The 21,621-nt window shown below is 34.3% G+C and overlaps 4 protein-coding genes across 5 annotated transcripts; 3 read left to right on the plus strand and 1 right to left on the minus strand.

Annotated features, from left to right (window-relative positions):
- The first annotated feature begins 4,981 nt into the window (after nucleotides 1-4,981).
- On the plus strand, nucleotides 4,982-6,791 carry LOC124531570. Its single transcript, XM_047106075.1, has 5 exons — nucleotides 4,982-5,162; nucleotides 5,272-5,465; nucleotides 5,652-5,807; nucleotides 6,224-6,307; nucleotides 6,506-6,791. The coding sequence occupies exons 1-5, from the start codon at nucleotides 5,076-5,078 to the stop codon at nucleotides 6,723-6,725; spliced, it is 741 nt and encodes a 246-aa protein (XP_046962031.1). The 5' UTR covers nucleotides 4,982-5,075; the 3' UTR covers nucleotides 6,726-6,791.
- Nucleotides 6,787-8,418, minus strand: LOC124531586 (FUN14 domain-containing protein 1A-like). 2 transcript variants are annotated; one of them, XM_047106077.1, is made up of 4 exons: nucleotides 8,144-8,418; nucleotides 7,867-8,062; nucleotides 7,617-7,722; nucleotides 6,787-7,157 (listed from the first exon to the last, which is right to left on the minus strand). In XM_047106077.1, exons 1-3 carry the CDS (start codon nucleotides 8,284-8,286, stop codon nucleotides 7,642-7,644), a joined length of 420 nt encoding a protein of 139 aa, XP_046962033.1. In that variant the 5' UTR covers nucleotides 8,287-8,418; the 3' UTR covers nucleotides 6,787-7,157; nucleotides 7,617-7,641. The 2 variants fall into 2 exon arrangements, with proteins under 2 accessions (XP_046962033.1, XP_046962032.1); XM_047106076.1 differs by lacking the exon at nucleotides 7,617-7,722.
- Nucleotides 8,419-9,164: 746 nt separating this feature from the next.
- Nucleotides 9,165-14,056, plus strand: LOC124530637 (leucine--tRNA ligase, mitochondrial). Its single transcript, XM_047104876.1, has 6 exons — nucleotides 9,165-9,471; nucleotides 9,836-10,285; nucleotides 10,451-11,798; nucleotides 12,255-12,496; nucleotides 13,176-13,412; nucleotides 13,735-14,056. The coding sequence occupies exons 1-6, from the start codon at nucleotides 9,376-9,378 to the stop codon at nucleotides 13,978-13,980; spliced, it is 2,619 nt and encodes an 872-aa protein (XP_046960832.1). The 5' UTR covers nucleotides 9,165-9,375; the 3' UTR covers nucleotides 13,981-14,056.
- A 2,582-nt stretch (nucleotides 14,057-16,638) lies between these two features.
- LOC124531698 (exostosin-1) lies at nucleotides 16,639-20,341 on the plus strand. The gene is made up of 8 exons (XM_047106199.1): nucleotides 16,639-17,685; nucleotides 17,796-17,997; nucleotides 18,072-18,191; nucleotides 18,297-18,614; nucleotides 18,689-18,810; nucleotides 18,902-19,082; nucleotides 19,422-19,666; nucleotides 19,927-20,341. The coding sequence occupies exons 1-8, from the start codon at nucleotides 16,823-16,825 to the stop codon at nucleotides 20,105-20,107; spliced, it is 2,232 nt and encodes a 743-aa protein (XP_046962155.1). The 5' UTR covers nucleotides 16,639-16,822; the 3' UTR covers nucleotides 20,108-20,341.
- Nucleotides 20,342-21,621: the final 1,280 nt, after the last annotated feature.

A 21,621-nucleotide genomic window follows, 5' to 3' on the forward strand; every position in this document is an offset into this window, starting at 1 on the left:
TGGAAAAAAGGGGATTAGAAGGAAAAGTGGAAAGGGGATGGGGGAGGTTGGTGTACTTGAGGAAACTGTTTAATAGGAATGAGGATTTCGAACTGTCTGGGTTGTAAAGGTGGGATAATTTGTTTAATCGAGGCAATAGAGGATGGGAAGATAACTGTAACAATTTGATGACAAAGCGGTCACATAAATATTGCCTCCTTATATGTAGAGGAGGGTCAACGCACTCAACCTGCAGAGCATTAGTAGGGGTGGATTTCATCGCACCCAAGATTATGCGCAAACATTTGTACTGAATTTTGTTTAATTTTTCTGAAGCAGATTTATTGAAGGGATCTAGAACAAACAGTCCATAGTCCAAATGACTACGAACTATTGCGTTATAGATCAACTTCAATGTATAAGGGTGAGCTCCCCACCAAACTCCAGATACTGCTCTAAGGGCATTAATTGATTTTTCACATTTCTTGGTTAAATGGTCAGAGTGTGAAATTCCGTTCAGTCGTTGATCGAGAATAATACCAAGAAATTTTGTTTTGTCTACAAAATTGATACGTTGACCCTCATAAAACAAATTAATAGAAGGTATATGTCTCTTTTTAGTAAATATCACTGCTTGACTTTTGGCCAACGACAGCGATAAGCCATGGTCACAGAGCCATTGGTGTAGGTAATGCAAAGCAGAGTTTAATCGAAACGTTAAATTTTCAATGGAGCTAGATCTAAAATACAAAACAGTGTCATCAGCGTACTGGAGTATGTTGCAAAAATTGTTAACAGACAAATCGAGGTCATGGGTGTATATGCTATAAAGCAGAGGACTGAGTACTGAGCCTTGAGGAAGACCTTTCCAGACAAGTCTGGGGGGAAGAGAGTGATGTTGGTGTCTTACCGTTATGGATCTGCAAGTTAACAGATTACATATGAGATGCACAATCCTCGGTGGAATACTCAGCTGTTGCATTTTCTGCCTGAGTAACGGAAGAAGGACATTGTCATATGCAGAAGATATATCAAGAAAGATTCCCACAAGGTACTCTCCTTTAGCAAAGGCAATTCGAATGTCTGTTGTAAGTATGCTTAGACTGTCAATGGTGCTCAACCCCTTCCGAAAGCCAAATTGAGAGGGAGCAAGTATATTTCTGCTTTCCATTAACCATTCCAAGCGGTTCTTCAAAAGATGCTCAGTGATCTTTGCCAGGGTTGACGATAAAGCTATCGGTCTATATGAGTTGCAATCTGAAGGGTTCTTACCCGGTTTAAGAATCGGGACAACAATTTGTGACTTCCAAGATTGCGGGACGATTCCTTTGATAAAAACCGAGTTAATTATATTTAAAAAACAAGTTTTCGCTTTATCGTTTAATTTAGATATAAAAGAGTAAGGAACGCCATCTTCCCCAGGAGTAGAATCAGATAAACCATTTAAAGCACAATTAAGTTCAGAAAAAGAAAAGGGGGCATCCATTTCATCCAAAGTAGATGCAGGCGTAGAATTTAGAAAACTGTCCTCATAAGGGACAAATGGGGGGGCAAGCTTGTCAGCGAAATTGTTAAGCCACTCAGAAGGAGTATTTGAGGAAGGATTGACAGAGTTAAGGCAACGGCGAAATTTTTTTAGTTGGGACCAAACTGCAGAGGAAGAGGAACGAGGACTCAGGGATTCACAAAAATGAATCCAACTGACTTTCTTCTTTTTAGAAATAAGCTGTTTAAATTTTGCGTCGATTCTCTGATACCTACTAAAATTATCCGTTGACATACACAATGTGTATGAAACTTCAGCCTCTAGCCTCTGTTCAGATAATCGCTTGCATTCCTCATCCCACCAAGGGGTGGAAAGCAAATGAGTTTTTGAGATACGCTTTTTAGGGAAATGAAGATCAGCTGCAGTTAAAATGCCATTAAGGAAAAGATCATAGCAAACAATTACATCTCCATAGTCTTGTGAAACAAAGAGGTTGTCGATCATGGTATCAACAGACTCAGCATATGCAGACCAGTTAACATTTTTTAACTTATATTTTAATAAGGGGTTTGGATTTATATGGGGAATGGATCGGTGATTTAAAGAAAGGACAATAGGAAAGTGGTCACTACCAAAAGAGGAAGAGAGGACATTCCAGGATATTTGAGAAGCGAGGACTGGAGAGGATAAGGATAAGTCTACAGCGGATTTTGGGTTTTGGTTAGGGTATACTCTACGAGTTGGTGAGCCATTATTGAGGATGCAAAGGTTTGCATCATCAAATATGTCCATCAACAAGAGAGCAAATGGGTCACAGAAATGTGAACCCCAGGAGGTGTGATGGGCGTTGAAATCACCCATTACAAGGATAGGACTAGGAAGACAGGAAATGATGGCAGAAATATCAGGAATTAAAGCTGGATTAGGATGAGGAATGTACAGGGAAAGAAAAGAGATGTTCAGGGCTCGGACAGCAACAGCATTAATATGCTGGTTGGGAAGGGATAAGGGAATTTGGGAAAAGGGGAGGGAGTGCCGTATAAAAATGGCACTCCCTGCATAACCATCATTTCTGTCATCCCTCAAACAGGAGAAGCCTGGGACCCGGAATCGGGATCCAGGGATCAACCATGTTTCAGAGACGGCAATAATGATAGGTTTATGGAGGTTAATCAGTGAGAGGAGTTCATGTTTTTTAGGACGGACGCTCTTGCAGTTCCATTGAAGGAAGCTGATTAGGGCCATTGTGAAGGATTGAGAATAATTGACATAAGTCTTGAGCAACGTTGGACGGTAAGGGGATGTCGTTACATGTTGAAATAATACTAAGAAGTATTTTTGTTAGCATTTCTAAGAAGTTAGGATTGCTATTAAGAGGATTAGGAGTGTTTTGGTTGAGAGCACAACCGTTAGGAGCAGAAGAGGGACAATTACTAATGATCGACTGGTGGGCCTGCTTATCATACCCCTTACCAAGAGATGATCTTGGGCGAGGAGTACTGATAACAGTCTTCCGATAGGACCTATTAGTTGAAGGGATAGGTTGATTTTGGATATTTGGAGAATATGAGGGAGGGGTAAACATCTCCTTTGCAATCTCTGCATAGGATCTACGAACAGGAGGGAACCGAGAGGATGCTTCAATATAAGATATGTTATCCTGAGACATAACTATTTTAATTGACTGTTGACGGGAAAACTCAGGACAGTCCTTGTCTGTTGTATAATGGATACCAGAGCAGTGTAAGCAAGTGGCGTTATCCTTACTTACACTACAAGACTCACCTGTGTGGGATTTGGCACACTTATAACACCTAGGTTGAGATCTGCACTGTGTTTTAATATGACCATAACGACAGCAATTAAGGCATTGGATGGTCGGAAGTTTGTAAGTCTCTACTGGAAGGGATGTATGGTAGGAAAAAACTTTTGAAGGAAGTATTTGCCCTCTAAAAGTAATAACAACAGATTGGGTAGGAACCCATGTTGTTACACTGTCATTAATTGTCTTTCTATTTAGTCTTCTTATTTTCATTACTTCACCACATCCAGTGGGAAGTTCAAGTGACATAGCAAGTTCTTCCATCGTCCAGTCCACGGGGATACCCTTAATTAAACCCATTCTGGTTACATTGAAAGTCGGTACAGTTGCTTTATACTTGCACATTTCAACGATAGGATTTGCCAGAAATGAGTTTGCTGCTTTAGCTGATGAAAATTCAACAGAAATTTTGTTTCGACCTATATTTTTAACACCATCATTAATAATTCCTTGAATTTTATGGGTGTGCAGAAATTGTCCAAATTTAATTGCTCGGATAGTAGTTCCTGAGGCTGGGTCAGACACTTCCCGGGACACTTGAACGATGAAAGGGCCTTTGTCATCGTCAGAATATATTTTAGGGCCTTCAGAGAAGGATGGGTGAGTGTAAATTGTTTGAATAGAGGGATTTGCCGAATTTGGATGAATTATTGTTTTTTTAGGATTAGTATCGGAATTAATTGATTCGTCAACTTGGCGTTTTCGAGAAACAGGAGTAGAGGTAGGACAAGGCGTATCAGTATTTGTTTGTAATGAGCCACCCGGATCCGGGGGTTCAGGCGGAGGATCAACCTCCATTATAAAACTTACAAGCTAAAAATTATTAATATACTATAAATACTTACAAGATTTAAAAATATTAGTAACACCACTTAACCCAACTACCAACTAAAGCACTATTAACAATAAAATATACTACAAAACTAAACGTAAACACTCAGAATCTCTAAACACGTGTGTTAACCAACGCTAACGCAAGCGAAAAAAACAGAAATAGAGTTGTTCGCTTTCAATTATTATCGACGTGGTATAAGATGAGATGACTTGGATACAATCGTTTTTATCGATACCACTTAAGGAGCTTGATAAAATTTTCTTTGAAATATTTAGTTTAGCCGCTGTAGCTGAAATTGGTCAGAACGTTATTGGACAATATCACATACATTACTCTGATCCCAATGTAAGTAATTAAAGCAACTAATGAACTTTCTACATCGACTCGGCCGGGAATTGAACCCGGGACTTCAGAGTGGCGTGCCCATGAGAATCGGTGTACACACTATATTCCAAATCCTCTCCTTAATGGAAGATTCTCATATCTGCAAGAAGTTAACATTTTCCTTTTTTTTTGTTTTAACTATCTTTATTAGGTTCACGATTTTATTACTGTTGTATTATATGTATTTTTCAATGTTCAGGCAAACGTTTCAATTCAAGCATAATCTATTTTGCATAAATAATAAGAATTAATATTGGTATATGATTTAAAATGCAAATTATAAAATTTTCATTTATCTACAAAATCTTAATCATATAGTTTATTCTCTATTTTTATAGAATGTAGAAAACAATATGTTTAAAATAATTGTAAATCACTTTTAGTCAGAAAAAAATATTTTTCTATATAATCTCCAAATAACTGTCAACACCAACGGCAAACAGATTTACACTTACGGCAGTGACATCATATGCCAATGTGAAAGACTGCAGTCTGCACTCCGCAAAGAAATAATAAAAATTAAAAACAATAACTAGTTGTGTTGATATATGAGCATATGAGTCGTTAAAATGGATATAGTAAAGGATAAAATACCTAAAACTGCTTTGGCGTTATATATTAAATTATATTGTAAAAAGAAAGGAAATAAAATAAAGGTATTACTTGGATATACTATTCATATTAATTTCAATAAATTTTAATAGAAGATTCTTAAAATTTATACATGTATTAGTAGGTTACTATGATCAAAACATTTTATTTCAGGACAAATATATTCTTATAGAAGCGACTAAGTCATGGCTTTCATTGAATAAATCGGACAAACAACTATTTTTGAAAAAATATGAAGAATATCAGACTAACTTTAAAAAAGCTTTTGCCAATTACCTTTTGTCTGCAGAACCTTATTTAAAAGTCAAAAAGAAAAAAGATAATGCCAAAGCTTCAACAAGTGTGCAGTAATTATAATCTTTAATAAATAATACTACAATGTGATAAGTCAAATTAAACTATATCTTTTAATATTTTAAGAGGAAATTTATCATAACTTATAACTATTATAATATTTAATAAATCCTAAAGTAAGAATAGGACAGATTATTATCAATTACTATATTAAAAAAAAAAACATTTCCAAAATCCAGTATTGAAGAACACAGTACAACTCAACATGTAGTTAATGAAGAAATAGAATTAGACACTGATCCTAAGCAAATAGATCAAAAGAGTATTGAAATCAATAATTTTGATAACACAGTATCTTCTTTACACACTGGAGGTGATCACAGTACTAATGCCCCGTAAGTACATATAAAATTTATTATGAGACTCATTGACCAAAATAAATATGACCAAATCTTTAACATAGAAGTTTACATACGCTCAGTGTCTATAACTGTATTAAAGCAAAGAATACTATTTGTTAGTACTCTTTCTAGTCAAGTGACCTCTCAATTTAAAGGTAATGTCATATTTGTATTCCTGTTGACCAAAATCAGCCTCTCACTTTTAAAAAGAATATTTAGAGCTTGCTCCAGCTGCTTTATTGTAGATGTATATGTATGAGAGTTTGAATGTTTTCTACCACAATGAAGCTTGTGATAAACATAAATTAACCACATTATTTCAGTAGCTTAAAATCATCAGTTAATATTCATCATTATTTACTGCTTGTTTAAATAAATGAATATTTTTTTATCTTAAAATTTAATTGCAGAATATTGGAAAATACAAACAATACAAATGGTTTAGAACAAACTGATGAATTATCAATAGAAGAACCCACTCCTCCAAAATTCATGTAAGTTTCTGAAAAACACTTTACCGGAGTAAATATTAAAGTTATGACTAAAATCTGCTGAATATATTATGACTGCATGGATTAATACTTTTCAGTCTTCTTTAGTATCTGATTTATTAATTTTTTGTAAAATTAATGTAATTTATTTTAAATTGAGTTTTTCATTATTATTAACTAATAGATAATCCCTCTTTTTAGAAATGGTCAACAACTCTTTGAAATAATAAATGAGAATAATAACAATCTGTTATGGAATAAAATAAGTGTCACAGAGAAAAAAAAATACCATAGTGCTGTACTACTAATCAAGAGGAAGTATCTTATAGAATATAAAAACTACTTAGAGCATTTATCATCGGAAAAGTTGTATCATCATTATAAAAAAATGAATAATTTATATAACTCCAATGATGAATGAACATATTGAATCCAATTATTTAAGTTCTATTTTCATAAAGATAAATAAAAGATGAATGAAGTATGATTTATATTATTTTATTCGATCATATAACTCCTAATATTTTATAATAAAATACTTGTGGAAATAAATTACATTTTATGGTTAAGGAATACTTATTTTTATTACTAATTCTAATAAACATTATATAAATAAACAATGTGAGATTTTTTTCTAAAGATACATTATCTACATGAACCATTAAAGTAATTATTTGCCACAAATAAGTCCAACAGCCAGACCAGCAACAAAAGATGCCATAAATACATGTGTTTCAGTCGCACGGTAATTGTCATCTCCAATAAAATCATTGTACCATCGTTTAGCTTTGTGTTCTTTTTTCTTCAACAATCCCTCAGCTTTATCAATCTTACGATCGACAAACCTTTCAACCTATAACAAAAAAAAATTTAAAATATTTTTGCATACAAAACTGTTTTCTATGTAACATAAAAATTACTTAGATTATAGCTAATTTAGTTTTAGTAAATTTATTTCATAACTCATTGCTAATATTTTTATGTCACAATTTAAATATTTAGCTATGGCATATTGAGAAGAATAGTCCAGAGTAGGTAAAAAGCAACAATTATTTATCATATAAGAATTATTTTCAAACTTTAAAGAACTTAATTGTATGTGTACTTAACTATTGTTAACCTAATTGTGTACTTTAGTTTAAATGCTGTATATTATTCTAATGCATAAAAAAACTTTACAAGCCCATTTCAGATATATTTAGTTACAAATAGGTGTATATGTTTTTAAAGAATTTAAAATTGTAATTGAATCACTTCTGTATTTGACCCAATAAACTGAAATTTTGATAATTTTAATGTTTTTTTAACTCACACAACAGAAGGCAAGATATATTAAATTATGATGAAGCAATGCCAAAAAAGAAGCCTCCTGTAAATCCAGCTGAATAATAGGAATTATCTTTGACAAATACTATAACCTGGAACAAAAATTGATGCTTGAATTGTATGGAAAATTAGTAAAATAAAAATTAAAAGTAGTATAAATGAATGCAGCAGTGCAACTGCTAGCCAATGTTTGGTCAAATACAGACGTGAGATTTTCCTACTTTGTTAAGACTTACTTTATCAAACCAGTCTGGAGATTTTCCAGTAGTTTCCTTCTCAATTTTATCTGTGATTTTATCGACCTTTTTGTTGATTTTATCCCAATTAATATCAATATATCCCTTTTGGCTCGCAATGTGTAGTAAAATAACACCTCCGCCAATACCAACAGCTGCCAGTTTCCCAATTTTCATAGTAATAAAACCGGTTATCCTAAAATTCATTTAAAAATCAGTTTATTGTATTCGAATCTTACAACAAAACATAAACAAAGGCGATGAGTAATGATTATACCATCCTGACGCAGTTCCTAAAATTAGCTGCTTCGTTGCGGAAGTTTTTCCAATATCTCCAATAGCTTTTTCTATAAAATTTTTCGCATCGTCGACGATTTTTTTTGCCTCTTCAGATGTATCGTCCTTTTTGGGCTTAGCCATTTTTCTAAATTTAATTACCTATTTTATTAATAACACAATCAAAATTTATAACTTAATGGTCACTCGTCACTGTTCGACTCAAAGACAAAGAGCTATGACTTAAGAGTATGAAAATTATGAAATTAACTTCCTAGTTTCTAGAAAAGAAACACAGATGGCACCTCCTTGGCGATCGTTAGGTACCATAAATAACACCGCTGACACAGATTATTCAACATTCTTAGCCTATTTGAGCAATCGATTACGTGAACAAAAGACAGAACAGACTCGATTTTCTATTAAAAAAAAAAATAAGATATTTAATGTATCTATATTATTATTATAAATGTGAAAATAACTTATCGTTATTATTTATCGCTCTTTCAGGATTAAGCGGCTGAACCGAATTTAATGAAATTTGGTATTAAGAAAACTTGAACTTGAAGAAAGGACCTAGACTACTTTCTTAGGCTAACATAATTATGACAACCAACAATCGAAACAGCGAGCTCAGCCGCGTGCGACTACTAGTCTTTTATAACAGATATAACGTGTATCATTATACACGTATTTGTTTTATGTGTATGAACATAAGGCTCCTAATAATAATAACCGAATTACAACAATACATAACGCTATAAAATAGATAGTTTTATGTAACAACACTTGTCGCCCCCGGATTCTCTCGTTTAGAGTTGTCAAATTTTAGGTATAAAAAAGTATTTTTTAAAAAAATTATTCTTAGAATATACTTCATTCGATATCGTTGTGAATCGTAATTAATTTATTTTTGTGTTGACTATCGCATGATTGGGCTGTACATATACTCAACTGTTAAAAAAAAGAGTATTGGCAATACTTAATTGACGTTTGTCACTGTCAGTCGTAGATGATAGATATGTGCTGTCAGTTCAGATTTAAACTTGGAGTGTTTATCTATATTTACCAATAGTTAATTGGATAATGCTATAAGCCATTAACTCTTTGTATTTAATTTGACTCGGCCGGCATATACCCACATTATTCATAAATCTTTAGGATAAACGTGTAGAATTATTGTTAATGATTAATAACAAATATAAATAAATTTGTAAAGACAAATAAAAGGTTATGCCGCACTTAAAAAGATGCACACATTTATTTTTAAAGTATAATCCTATTTCATTACTTGGAGTTAAAAGGTCTAAATGTAGCTTAGGATTGTGGGTTAGTAAGAAAGTTACATTTCTATTGCTAATTTATAAGGCTGCTCATTTCGAGGTTCTGGCTCAAATCTCATATCGGTCCTATAAGAATTTTGGGGTTTTACTATTAAAATCTGTAGTGGCTCCAAGTTCAGATTTCGATCATGACACACTTCTGACCACAGCCATTCTTTACGCTTTGTCAATATAGTTGGTAATTTATGAGAGTGGGGAATTAGTAAATACATCTGTTTTTTTAATAAACTTGTGCCTTTCTGCAAATATGATATTTGACCTCACAAAAGTTCCCATTATTTATGTTATCATAATTAAAATCATTTTATAGAAAATGCCTGTTTTTTTAAATGTCTTGTTTTTGCTTATAGAACCAGGAATTGACAACTGAAATTAAATTGAAGATTGAAAATCATTGGACGAAAGAGGTTTCACATAATGATAATTGTAAAAATAAGAAAAAATATTATGTTCTTCCCATGTTCCCTTACCCCTCAGGCAATCTACACATGGGCCATGTCCGAGTGTACTCAATTTCAGACACAATAGCACGATTTCATAAACTTAACGGAAAACATGTGATTCACCCAATTGGCTGGGATGCCTTTGGCCTGCCAGCTGAAAATGCAGCCATTGAACATAATATCTTACCACATATATGGACCGAAAGTAATATATCAACAATGAAAAAACAACTGTTGCAGTTGGGATTTAACTTTAATTGGGAAAAGGAGTTCAGCACTTGTGATCCTAAGTATTATAAGTGGACGCAGTATATATTTTTAAAATTATTTGAAAATGGCCTGGCATACCAAAACAAGGTAGTTTTCAAAGAAAAATTGTGTATAAAGTGTGTAAAGTTCTAAATAATCAAATTGATTGTAGCTTACTTTGATTTTTAGAATAACCTGTAATAATGTAAAAAAATATCTTATATCAAGATGTGATAGAGATTCCCTTCATATGCTTGTTTTAAAAATTTTCAGGCTGAGGTGAATTGGGATCCAGTCGATAAGACAGTTTTAGCCGATGAACAGGTAGATGAAAATGGCTGTTCATGGAGATCAGGGGCAAAAGTAGAGAAAAAGATCCTTACACAATGGTACATCAAAACAACAAAATATGCAAAAAAATTATATGATGGTTTAAATAATAAAAGTCTAGAAAACTGGAAAGATATTATAAACTTGCAAAAGCACTGGATAGGTGAATGCAATGGCCTTGTTGTAAGTTTTACTTTAAAGCTAGGCAATATAGAAAAATCCTTTGATGTTTGGTCTCAAGACCCGTACAAACTCATACACGGTCAATTTTTAACCATCAGTTCTAGCAGTGTGTTATTACAAGAAATATCACCATCTGAAATAAACAATCTGAAATGTTACAATCCAATAACTGGTAAAGATATAAATATATATGTCTCGGACAATGTAAACTATCCTGAAGGTAGAGATGTATATATTGCATGTCCATCCATTGACCCAGAAGATATCAAGCTGTCACAGTCATTAAACATTGCTCTTCCAAGTGAAAGTTCCTCCATAGACATAACTTCAGAAAATAATAAAGCTATAGAAATAGCCCAAAAAAAATGTGGTGGCTATTTTGTTAGTTCTAAACTAAAGGATTGGCTTATATCAAGGCAAAGATTCTGGGGTACACCAATACCAATTATTCACTGCCCTACCTGTGGAACTGTACCAGTACCATATGAAGATCTACCAGTTTTACTACCAATAAAGAACTCTTCCGATACAAAAATATCAACTTTGTCAAGCTTAAAATCATGGTCAAGTTGTAAATGTCCCAAGTGTTTAGGTGATGCACAAAGAGAATCAGATACTATGGACACATTTGTTGATTCTTCCTGGTATTATTACCGTTTTTTGGACCATGCAAATGATCAAATGCCTTTTGACAAGGAAAAATTGGTTGGAATCACTCCTGTTAATTGTTATATTGGAGGCAAAGAACATGCAGTACTACATTTGTACTATGCTCGTTTTATGAGCTACTTTTTACATTCTCTAGGTTTGACTCCAATGCCTGAACCATTTAAAAAATTATTAGTTCAAGGGCTAGTTATGGGGAAATCTTATAAGATTAAATCTACTGGGAAATATTTGCCCCCTGAAAAGGTTGAAAAAGTTGGCGAAGAATATATTGTCAGAGACACAAAAGAGCCTGTTTTAGTACAATGGGAAAAGATGAGTAAATCTAAATATAATGGAGAAAATCCTCAAAGATTGTTATCAACATATGGATCTGACACAACTCGTCTCTTAATGCTCGCTGATGTTCCACCACCTACAAGTAGGAAATGGTCCGATGATAGTAAGTATTTATGTGTGTAACTTATTTGACTAGTGCAATTCCATTATATTGACTTAGATGCAAGAACTTTAATACTTTGCTGGAGGTATATCTACTTCCGTAGATTTCACTAAGGCAGTATATTACATTCATTAGACATCCAAATGCACAACACACAACAGATCCTATGAGATAGTGGACAAAAAAATGTACACGAATATATTAGAATTCCAAGAGATTGTGTCAGTCGATATTGGAGTTAATCGACATTCCGACAAAAATAGGCCTTTTCATCCACTCCGACCACGCTGATCTTCTTTCTTAAATCTTTTTTCGCATCTGTTGTTGTATGTGTATTTAATTCATGCCATGTTACATATTTTTCTGTTATCAATGAATTAATAATTTATAAGTTTAGTTTTTCACACAAAATATTTTTCTACTTGTGCTTATTATTCACCAATTATTTTTCGACAGCTTTGCCTGGCGTTTTAAATTGGCAGCGCAGATTATGGATGACGGTTAAAGATTTTTTAAAGCATAGAACAGAAATTGATGCCACGAAAAATAATATTTCTTGTAAAGAATTTGAAGAAATTGAATCAAAGTTGTGGAATTCAAGAAATTATTTTACAGCAACTGCAACTTATCATTTTAAATATACTCAACAACTCAGTGTAGCAATATCTCGTTTACAAGGCCTGACAAATATACTGAGGGTATGTATTTAAATGTTGTAAACTAATATATACAAAAAGCAATGTTGTAAATTATTGAATAACATATATTTTTTATTATACCGGCAGTTGTTGATCTCTACGTAACTGCTTCTTTATATGTATATAGTTTAATATTACTTTCAAAATTCCAATAGCTAACAACTTCTTATTTCAGTAACATTTAAAACTGTTTGTTCGTAAATGGAAGGGGACAAACTCGTGGCGGTCACTGGACTAAGTTAGTTACAGGCTTTTTCAAACACAAACACAAAAGCCAAATAAATAACATTTGCTTCTTACAAAATCCATTATTTACAAAAACATGGCGCTTTGAACGTCGAGGAAACTGTTATTATAATTTTGGTAGTAAAATTTTATTAAATAAAATTAGTTCGTGAAAAATTACTGTATCATAAATAAAGACATATTATTATAATATTAATCCAGAAATGTTAGTTTTACACTATAACTGAGTTATTACCAAATCGCAGGAAATACATATATCAAAGATTTGATTGTCTTTATTCCTTCTTTGATTGTAAAGCATAACCACCACCGTCGGTTCAGAATGTAGATTTGGGAGAAAACCGGACCGAAAACTCACTTACTTTTTTCCAGCATTTGATATACATTATTACCAAAGTTATATACGTCAACTAGTAAAATATTGTAATTTCAGAACAACGTACCCGTGGATGTAATGACAAGGAGTAAGGAATTCGAACTGGCATTAGCGGCTCTGATTATAATGCTGTCCCCTGTGACCCCTCATTTTTGTTCTGAGCTCTGGGCTGGTCTTGTATCAGCTCCTAACAGAGTATCTGATGATTTGTCGTCATTTAATTGGAATAAAGATGTATTAGAGCAAAACTGGCCAGTTGTTGATCAAGACTATCCATTATCTTTTCAATGTAAAGTAAGTCTCTCAATTTCTAATTTAATAAAATTTAATAAATCAACGTTATATTTTCCTTATTATATTTGTTACGATTTCTACTTCATTTTGCATAGCATGTCAGTGTATTTACGTTGATGGTAAGTAAATGCCATTGTATAGAGAAGTAAAAATAGTAATCTGTTAAATAAATGTATCTGTGTGTTTGTATATGTTTCTGTCTGTGCTTTCATAAGTTACATCGCCATATCGCCTTTCCTCGATTGATTCTCTTTTAGTATTGCCCATATTCGCTTCTGTCAGATTGGTTCCAAAATGTACTTACCATTTTAATTATTTATAGGTCGACGGAGCTGACAGGTGTGAATTAAAAATACCAGCTGTTGAATTAAACGACACATCTTCCGAAAAAGCCCTAGAAATTATGCTCAAAGAAAAGACTGTTGCAAATAGATTAAAAAAGGGCATCCTGAAAACTAAATATGAATTGTATCCAAACTGTCGTGCCATTCTTTACATTTACACAAATAGAAATCTGCAATCTAAACAAAAAAAGGAAGAAGATAAACTGCTGAGATCGCAGATGTAATGGTATCGTTGGTTTACCATATGTTAGGATTGTTCGAAATGTTAGTTGATATTGTTAATACTATATAAAAAAAATGTTTTGAACATACAATTGAGAAATATAGTTTTTAATTTTAATTTAATTTTAAGCAAAAAATATTGTAACAGATATAAGTGTAATAAATAGGACCTAAAAATTTTTTCGTTGATTTATTTTCTAAACCACCACGGTAAAAAGTAATAAAGTATCTACTACTAATGTTAGAAAAATCTCAGCAAAAAATACGAATGAGATTATATTTTTGCTATTGCAAGTCGATAATTTAAAGTAGAGACACGTGCTTATATTGGTGGACGGATCTATAATGTATATATTTTAAACTTGTGTTTTTCCTTTAATTTTATTTGCTTTTAAGACCTGACCGACAATTTTTTCTAAGGTCGACAGGAAAAAAGCTGACCATGACGATGTAAACGGTGCATTATTACAGATACACGATTCGTTCAATGTAAATAATTTGGTTTTGAATGCTCAAAAAACAAAATGTGTAGTTTTTACCCTACACAATGCTAGAAAGCAAAATTATAATATATCTTTAAGCGGTGGCCGGCTTGAAGTAGCCGATGCTACGGTGTTCTTGGGAATAGAATTGGATTCAAGACTTCAGTGGAGTCCCCATTTATCACCCCTAACAGGAAGACTCAGCTCCGCAGCATACGCGGTTAGAAAAGTTAGACAACGAACTGATATTGAAACCGTTTAGTTTAGTTTATTTTGGTTATTTTCACAGTATCATGCCATATGGTATATTACTTTGGGTTAACGCTGCAGATATTTAATCTGTCTTTATTTTACAAAAGAGAGCAATCCGGTCGATTTATAATCTTGTTACTCACAGTATATGTATATAACAATATATAACAATATTATGTATATTCACAGTAACATTGTACGATAAGTAAGTTATATATATATATATATATATATATATATATATATATATATATATATATATATATATATATAAGTATGTAGAAGTAAGCTCATAAGCGTATAACGCCAAGTGTCCGACTCCGCAAAGTCAATAAATCCTTATTGGGGCAAGGTATATGTTTCTATAATAAAATTCCGCAGACATTATTAACTTTTCCGTTTCGTAAATTCAAATAGTTTATAATAAGTACATTGGTAAAAAAGGCATATTATTCGATACAAGGTTTTATAGATGATAAAAAGCACGGAATTAATATCTTGTGACTTCCAGGCATACATATATAATTGTGTTTAACTAATATGAATGTTTTTTTTTTTATGTCAAAAAAGAGTAACTACTGAGTTCTTGCCGGTTCTTCTAGGTAGAATCTACTTTCCGAACCATTGTTAAATGACGATTCAAAAGTGCGTGTAAAAGCCTACTTGAATAAAGTTTATTTTGATTTCGTTTTTCCCCCTGTATATACAACTTAAAGCGTTAAATTAAAATACTATTTTTAAACAAATATATGTCCGACAAATATCTAATGTGTATTTTGGGTATGCAAATATTAGGTATTTGTCGTATAAGTATCCTATATATGTATATTACATAGTTCAGAATCCAAAGTCCTTTGCACTTGATTATTACTATAATCGTACCATACAATTTAAAAATTGCGTTTAAATTCAATAACGGTTAAAGTTTACAGTGTATTTGTTCCGTCATACACCCTCCTTGGAAGCGGGGTGTGGTGGTCTTCGATGGAACACTACTCACACCAGGGCACTTATTGTACTTAAGAAGGATATGATAATAGTATCGCTATTTTATGTAATCTTTGTTTGAACATCAAAAAAAGTGAAAATTAGGAAGAAAAGTGAATGTAGATAGAATTAAGATCATTGAAAGTGCATACCCATTAAATAAAGTGAACTGCACTTCTCGCTACATGTGGTACAAAAATTATCATTTGCACTAGAAAATATCAACTGGCACTGGAATTACAATACTGAACTACCAACAATTGCTTGAAGATTTATCCATGATAAGCATACATATCCCACTAATATCATTGTGTCAAAGATACAATAAGTCGAATGGAGTTTAGTTAGTTCGGTAAAAGCTATTGATACGATATTAATTGTCAGTTTTCATTAAGGTTGAACTGAATACTCGTTTCGGTATTTTTTGTTATTCTTCATAGTTTCGCTATAAACTCTATTCTAAGCTAAAGTTATTTTTGTTAATTAATTGCAGAAAGATAACTCTTGATGTTAATTAATAACGTTCTTCTTTACTCAAATTAAGGAAAGAATATATAAAGAGATACATAATGAAAATTAAATCACAATGTTCCCGGTTCCAGCGTATTCCTATTTCCTATTCTGTCGAGAGCGAGTTTATATTCCCGCCAAGGCCGCCAATGATTTCTTTTTTTATAATGTTACCCACTTCAAAAACCATAGCGACAACACTATCATCGACTGATGAAATAATTCTGACCAACAAACTGCTTTTTAAATGTAACTTTGTAATTTTTGTTCGAACGGTCTGAAACTTTCAGCGTACTAATTTACGTTACGTGAATACATAATAATCCTAAGATTAGGCAAACGAACTCCCATCTCTTTTTCTAGTTTTCCTTATTTATATCTGTGGGTTTGACTACTTTTTTGTCTGTCACAACCGTAAAGCATAGATAAAATAATTTATATATTGTGTTAGAAAGTTGGAAGTAATAAAAATATTGCTCAGTACTTGTCATTTGAAATTGTTTAGACATTTAAATTTACGATAAAAGTTTTGTTTTGTAGTGTAAAACTGTTATTATATGTTGAGAATATGCCTGGAAATATGTATTCTATGTGATAAAACCCTACAACAAAAATGCATGCGAAAAAACGTTATTTCTTTCTAATTATATCTTGTTTATTCGGAATATATTGCTTTTTCAATGGTTATAACTTGAGTAGTAAAAATATTAAAAGAACCCGTAAGGATCAGTTGCCCGAATTTGCAACTATAGAAGAATTAACAGAGTCACCTTCAAGGCAAAAGAGAAATCCCCAAGCAACTATAAAATCATGCAGAATGCAAACTTGCTTTGACTTTTCTAACTGTGGAAGTGATCCCAAAGTGTATGTATATCCTACTGATGGGCCTGTAAGTGCTACGTATCGTAAAGTTCTATCAGTAATAAGGGAATCAAGATATGCCACACATGACCCAACCGAAGCTTGTTTGTTTATACCTGCAGTTGATACTTTAGATGCAGATCCTTTGTCCCCGGAACATATTCAAGATGTAGCATCAAGACTCTCGCGACTCCCTCATTGGAAAAACGGTCGTAACCACCTAATTTTCAATTTATATGCAGGGACTTGGCCTGACTATGCAGAGGGAGCTTTAGGTTTTGATCCTGGTGATGCTATAATGGCTAGAGCTAGCGCATCTGAAACGATTTTCAGGGATGGATTCGATATTTCCTTACCTCTTTTTCATAAAGAACATCCTGAACGTGGAGGCGCTCCACCCGCAGCTACAGGAAATCCATTCCCGGCTCCTCGAAAACATTTACTTGCTTTCAAAGGGAAACGCTATGTGCACGGGATTGGTAGTGAGACAAGAAATTCCTTATGGCATTTGCATGATGGTAATAATCTTATATTAGTAACTACTTGCCGACATGGAAAATCTTGGAAAGATTTAAGAGATGAAAGATGTGATGAAGATAATAAGGAATATGATAAGTAAGATTTCACATGTGAAAAATGATTTATTTTTAAAGACAAATTAAATATTAAAGTCCATATAAATGCAATTTTATATTTCAATAGAAATGTGGTTTTTTTTCTTATAGATTTGATTATGAGCAGTTATTGGCGAATTCAACATTTTGCTTAGTAGCTAGGGGAAGACGACTTGGATCATACCGATTTTTGGAAGCATTAGCTGCAGGATGTGTTCCAGTTCTACTTAGTAATGGCTGGCGATTGCCTTTTGACGAACGAATTGATTGGCGTCGTGCTGTAATTTGGGCTGATGAGCGACTTTTATTGCAGGTAAGGCAAAAACACTTATAACATATACATTGGTAAAAAAGCAATTGTCAAAAGTCGAAATTGTTCTGTTACAGGTTCCAGAGTTAGTACGATCTGTTTCTCCTGAACGTGTTCTTGCTTTAAGGCAACAGACACAGCTTTTATGGGAACAATATTTTTCATCAATTGAGAAGATAGTGTTTACGACAATAGAGGTAAAAAAATATGAAAAGATTTAAAAAAGTAATTTTATAACAATTAAACCTCACACCAAATACCTAACAAGTATAAATAATTCTAATGGAATATGTTGATTGCAGATAATATTGGAAAGAATAACAGCTCATCGGTCATCAAGGCAGCGTGAAGCGTTGATCTGGAACGCTTCACCTGGTGCCCTGGGAACATTGGCAACATATGGTGACTCACGATCTCACCTGCCGGTGGCCGTGCCCGCCCCGCTCGCCCCCGCAGCCCCCTCTCCTCCGCCTAGCCCGCTCCCCGCCCCCTCCGTCCCGCTGTCCGCGCCGCCACCCACACCAGGTGATGCTTATACCGCATTATTGTACGTACAGGCTACTTCACCCGCTCTACACAAACTCCTTGCAAATATAGCAAGCAGTGAGTTCTGCAAAAAGGTAAAATATAACTATGTATTTTTTTTTTAACATATTAATAAAATTTAATGACATATAATGTAAATTCTCCTCAGGTCGTTCTTGTATGGGATAGTGAACGAGCAGCACCAACACTAAAATCCCTTTCGCGAATGGCCGGAGACTTGCGTGACCCTTTGCCAGTTGTAGTCATAGACGCAACAACACACTACCCAGGGTACTTCTAATTTCATACAGATTGGAATTTGTAAAAAGCAAATATATAGTTTATCGTTTTATTAAATTCTATAAATTAATTTCCTTCTAAGGGAAGGCGTATCGGCGCGATGGCAACCGCTCTGGGCAGTCCCAACGGCCGCCGTCTTCTCCCTAGACGGTGACGCGCCACTGCTCGCCGAGGAATTGGATTTCGCATTTCGCGTCTGGCAACATTTTCCCGAACGAATCGTCGGCTATCCCGCGCGAAATCACTACTGGGACGAATCGAAGGTACGTGTCGGGGTCACCGGGAGCCGCGCGCTCGCACCGATACCTTATGTTTTATGTTTGATAGCACACCTTGGGAATGAAACGATCGCCTCCTGGCTATTTCTAATCATATACTACTATGTACCTTATAAATTTGACAAAAAAAAAAAAAAAATAACAGAAAAAAAAGACCCGCTGAGTTTCTTTCGCCGGTTCTTCTCAGGTCAGGGTGTTCCTTTTTCCGAACCGGTGGTAGTGTTTATTTGACAATCAATAAGTAAGTGTAATGCTTTTATATTGAATAAAGGAATTTGAGTTTGAGTTTGAGTTTGATAGCGACCTCGCGCCTCGCGTGCGCAGGTGGCGTGGGGCTACAGCAGCAAGTGGGGCGGCTCGTACTCCATGGTGCTGCCGGGCGCGGCGCTGGTGCACCGCGCGCTGCTGGCGCTGTACGGCGCCGCCGCGCCCGCGCTGCGCCTGTCCGTGCGCCGCGCGCGCAACTGCGAGGACATCCTGCTCAACTGCCTCGCCGCGCACCTCACGCGCCGCCCGCCGCTCAAGCTGGCGCAGCGCCGCCGCTACAAGCCCGCGCACCACCGCTACCGGTCAGTGCACCCAGCCTCACCACTACTTTGTATGCTCTCATGACGTACCCCCCCCCCCCCCGCCGCCTGTTAAAATCATTTGAATAGAGGCATGAGAGTTTACTAGAAGACTTTAACTTACTTTAGCCAATTTATTAATTTGACATTGAAAAATCTTTCTCAGCCATAGGGATCGTTCAAGAATAGGATCTTAAGAAAAACACACCATGGATGAGACCCACACGTTATTTTATACGACGTTCATATCACTTATTTTCCAGGTCGTCGTGGAGCGACCCGGAACATTTCGTCCAGAGACAGTCGTGTCTGAACACGTTCGCGGCGGCGTGGGGCTACATGCCGCTCGTGCGCTCGGTGCTGCGACTCGACCCCATTTTGTTTAAGGATCCTGTCTCGACTCTGAGGAAGAAATATAGAAAAATGGAATTAGTAACTTCGTAAATCCCATTTGCTTATATGTATTTATTTTCTAATTAGAATGTTTTAAGTTTACATTTCCTATGCATCTCATGAAACATGCCTATAAAATATATTTTTACTTTGTTCTAGTCTTAGACATAATGTATCTATATAGATAATTAATACGTTTCGTTAAATCTAATACCTTTATAGTAAGTATTTTGTTTTACACGACATTGTTTCAAATAAAGGACATTACCAAACACAAATCTCGAACTTTGCGTATTATTTTTGAAATAACTTATGAGGTAAAAACCCAGGCATTCGAGTCATTTGACCATTGCATAAGCATATGGTCCGGCTAAAACAGCCATGAGTCAATGACTCAATGACTCTTGTCATAATTTCCGTGAAGTATGTGAATAGAATCATCTAACAATTATAAATAAAAAAAAAAAAACAAAAATCGGTAGTGTAAAATCATACCATAATTCATTAATTGAGGCCTGTCAAAGCTTGAGTTAAAAAATAGCTACAATTTATATAAATCGAAAGAATTACGAAAGATGTTGATCGTTGAGATCGGAATCACTTGCTTACGGATTTCCGCAATCTCGCTTATGTCAACACAGTTTTCAATCGCTACCATAGTGAAGAAATGGAAGCAGTGGAACAAGTATTCTCATTGTTTTATAATGACTAGGCGATGTGCACTATTTTGAATATCATAATATATAAGAGAAAAAGGTACTACTCAAACAGTTCTTACCGTCTATTTTTTTATAAATGTATCTTATTAGATGAGTTATATAAAAACGATGCCCTAGAAAATATGTCAGGTATAACTGTTTCTCAAAAAAAAAAAATTATAGTCTACTATAAATTTACGGATTATGCGTCTACTTTTGTTACTGTGGTGGACAGCTGCAAGTGCAATCGGGTATCTAATCGTTTCAATTACATAATTTTAACTATCTGACATATTTTTTAACAACTTCGAATTTATCACTAGTATTCGTTTTTCCTTGGGGGATGAATCGAATTATGTGGAATTGAAAAACAAGTTGGAGACGTATAATAAATGCGAATATATAGAGTTTACTAGCCGGATTTCTGTCACGGCCGTCTCCCCAATTGCACAGTATTTATAATCCAATAAAAATGGATCCAAACACGATCGCATAGTAAGGATCAGTTCAGGCGCAGAATCAAGGTCTTCTGATTATGAAAATTGTTCAAATTCTGAGCCAATATTGCTATTTATCGACTGAAAAACTACGCAATTTTGTAACCTATACTAATCTTAAAGGCTTATTCATCAGAATTTTCAACATAAAATACTAGCCACTAGAATAATGAGGAAGTATAATTTATTGGCATTTTGGACAAAACGATATTTTCCTTCGTCATCGTACACACATTTACACTTCCTCGAAATCCAACCCGTGAGCTACGCTTAAGATCTATCATCTATGTTTTAGACGATAAATGACTATTTGCACTTCTGGCCTTATAAGTGCCGCCAAGTATTTAGTTTCGATCCCAAGTCTTTGGGC

The sequence above is a fragment of the Vanessa cardui genome, chromosome 1, assembly GCF_905220365.1.
Source record: "Vanessa cardui chromosome 1, ilVanCard2.1, whole genome shotgun sequence".
Lineage (NCBI taxonomy): Eukaryota > Metazoa > Arthropoda > Insecta > Lepidoptera > Nymphalidae > Vanessa > Vanessa cardui.

Coding starts and splice junctions, on each gene's coding strand:
- LOC124531586 (XM_047106076.1), bottom strand. CDS start 8,286: ATGGCTAAGCCCAAAAAGGACGATACATCTGAAGAGGCAAAAAAAATC. Junction 8,063..8,143: donor TTAGGAACTGCGTCAGGATG/GTATAATCATTA, acceptor AATGAATTTTAG/GATAACCGGTTTTATTACTA. Junction 7,158..7,866: donor CTCCAGACTGGTTTGATAAA/GTAAGTCTTAAC, acceptor TTTTTGTTATAG/GTTGAAAGGTTTGTCGATCG.
- LOC124530637 (XM_047104876.1), top strand. CDS start 9,376: ATGCCGCACTTAAAAAGATGCACACATTTATTTTTAAAGTATAATCCT. Junction 9,472..9,835: donor AATGTAGCTTAGGATTGTGG/GTTAGTAAGAAA, acceptor TTTTGCTTATAG/AACCAGGAATTGACAACTGA. Junction 10,286..10,450: donor GCCTGGCATACCAAAACAAG/GTAGTTTTCAAA, acceptor AAAAATTTTCAG/GCTGAGGTGAATTGGGATCC.
- LOC124531570 (XM_047106075.1), top strand. CDS start 5,076: ATGGATATAGTAAAGGATAAAATACCTAAAACTGCTTTGGCGTTATAT. Junction 5,163..5,271: donor AGAAAGGAAATAAAATAAAG/GTATTACTTGGA, acceptor ATTTTATTTCAG/GACAAATATATTCTTATAGA. Junction 6,308..6,505: donor CCCACTCCTCCAAAATTCAT/GTAAGTTTCTGA, acceptor CCCTCTTTTTAG/AAATGGTCAACAACTCTTTG.
- LOC124531698 (XM_047106199.1), top strand. CDS start 16,823: ATGCATGCGAAAAAACGTTATTTCTTTCTAATTATATCTTGTTTATTC. Junction 18,192..18,296: donor TAGTGTTTACGACAATAGAG/GTAAAAAAATAT, acceptor TGTTGATTGCAG/ATAATATTGGAAAGAATAAC. Junction 19,667..19,926: donor CCCGCGCACCACCGCTACCG/GTCAGTGCACCC, acceptor CTTATTTTCCAG/GTCGTCGTGGAGCGACCCGG.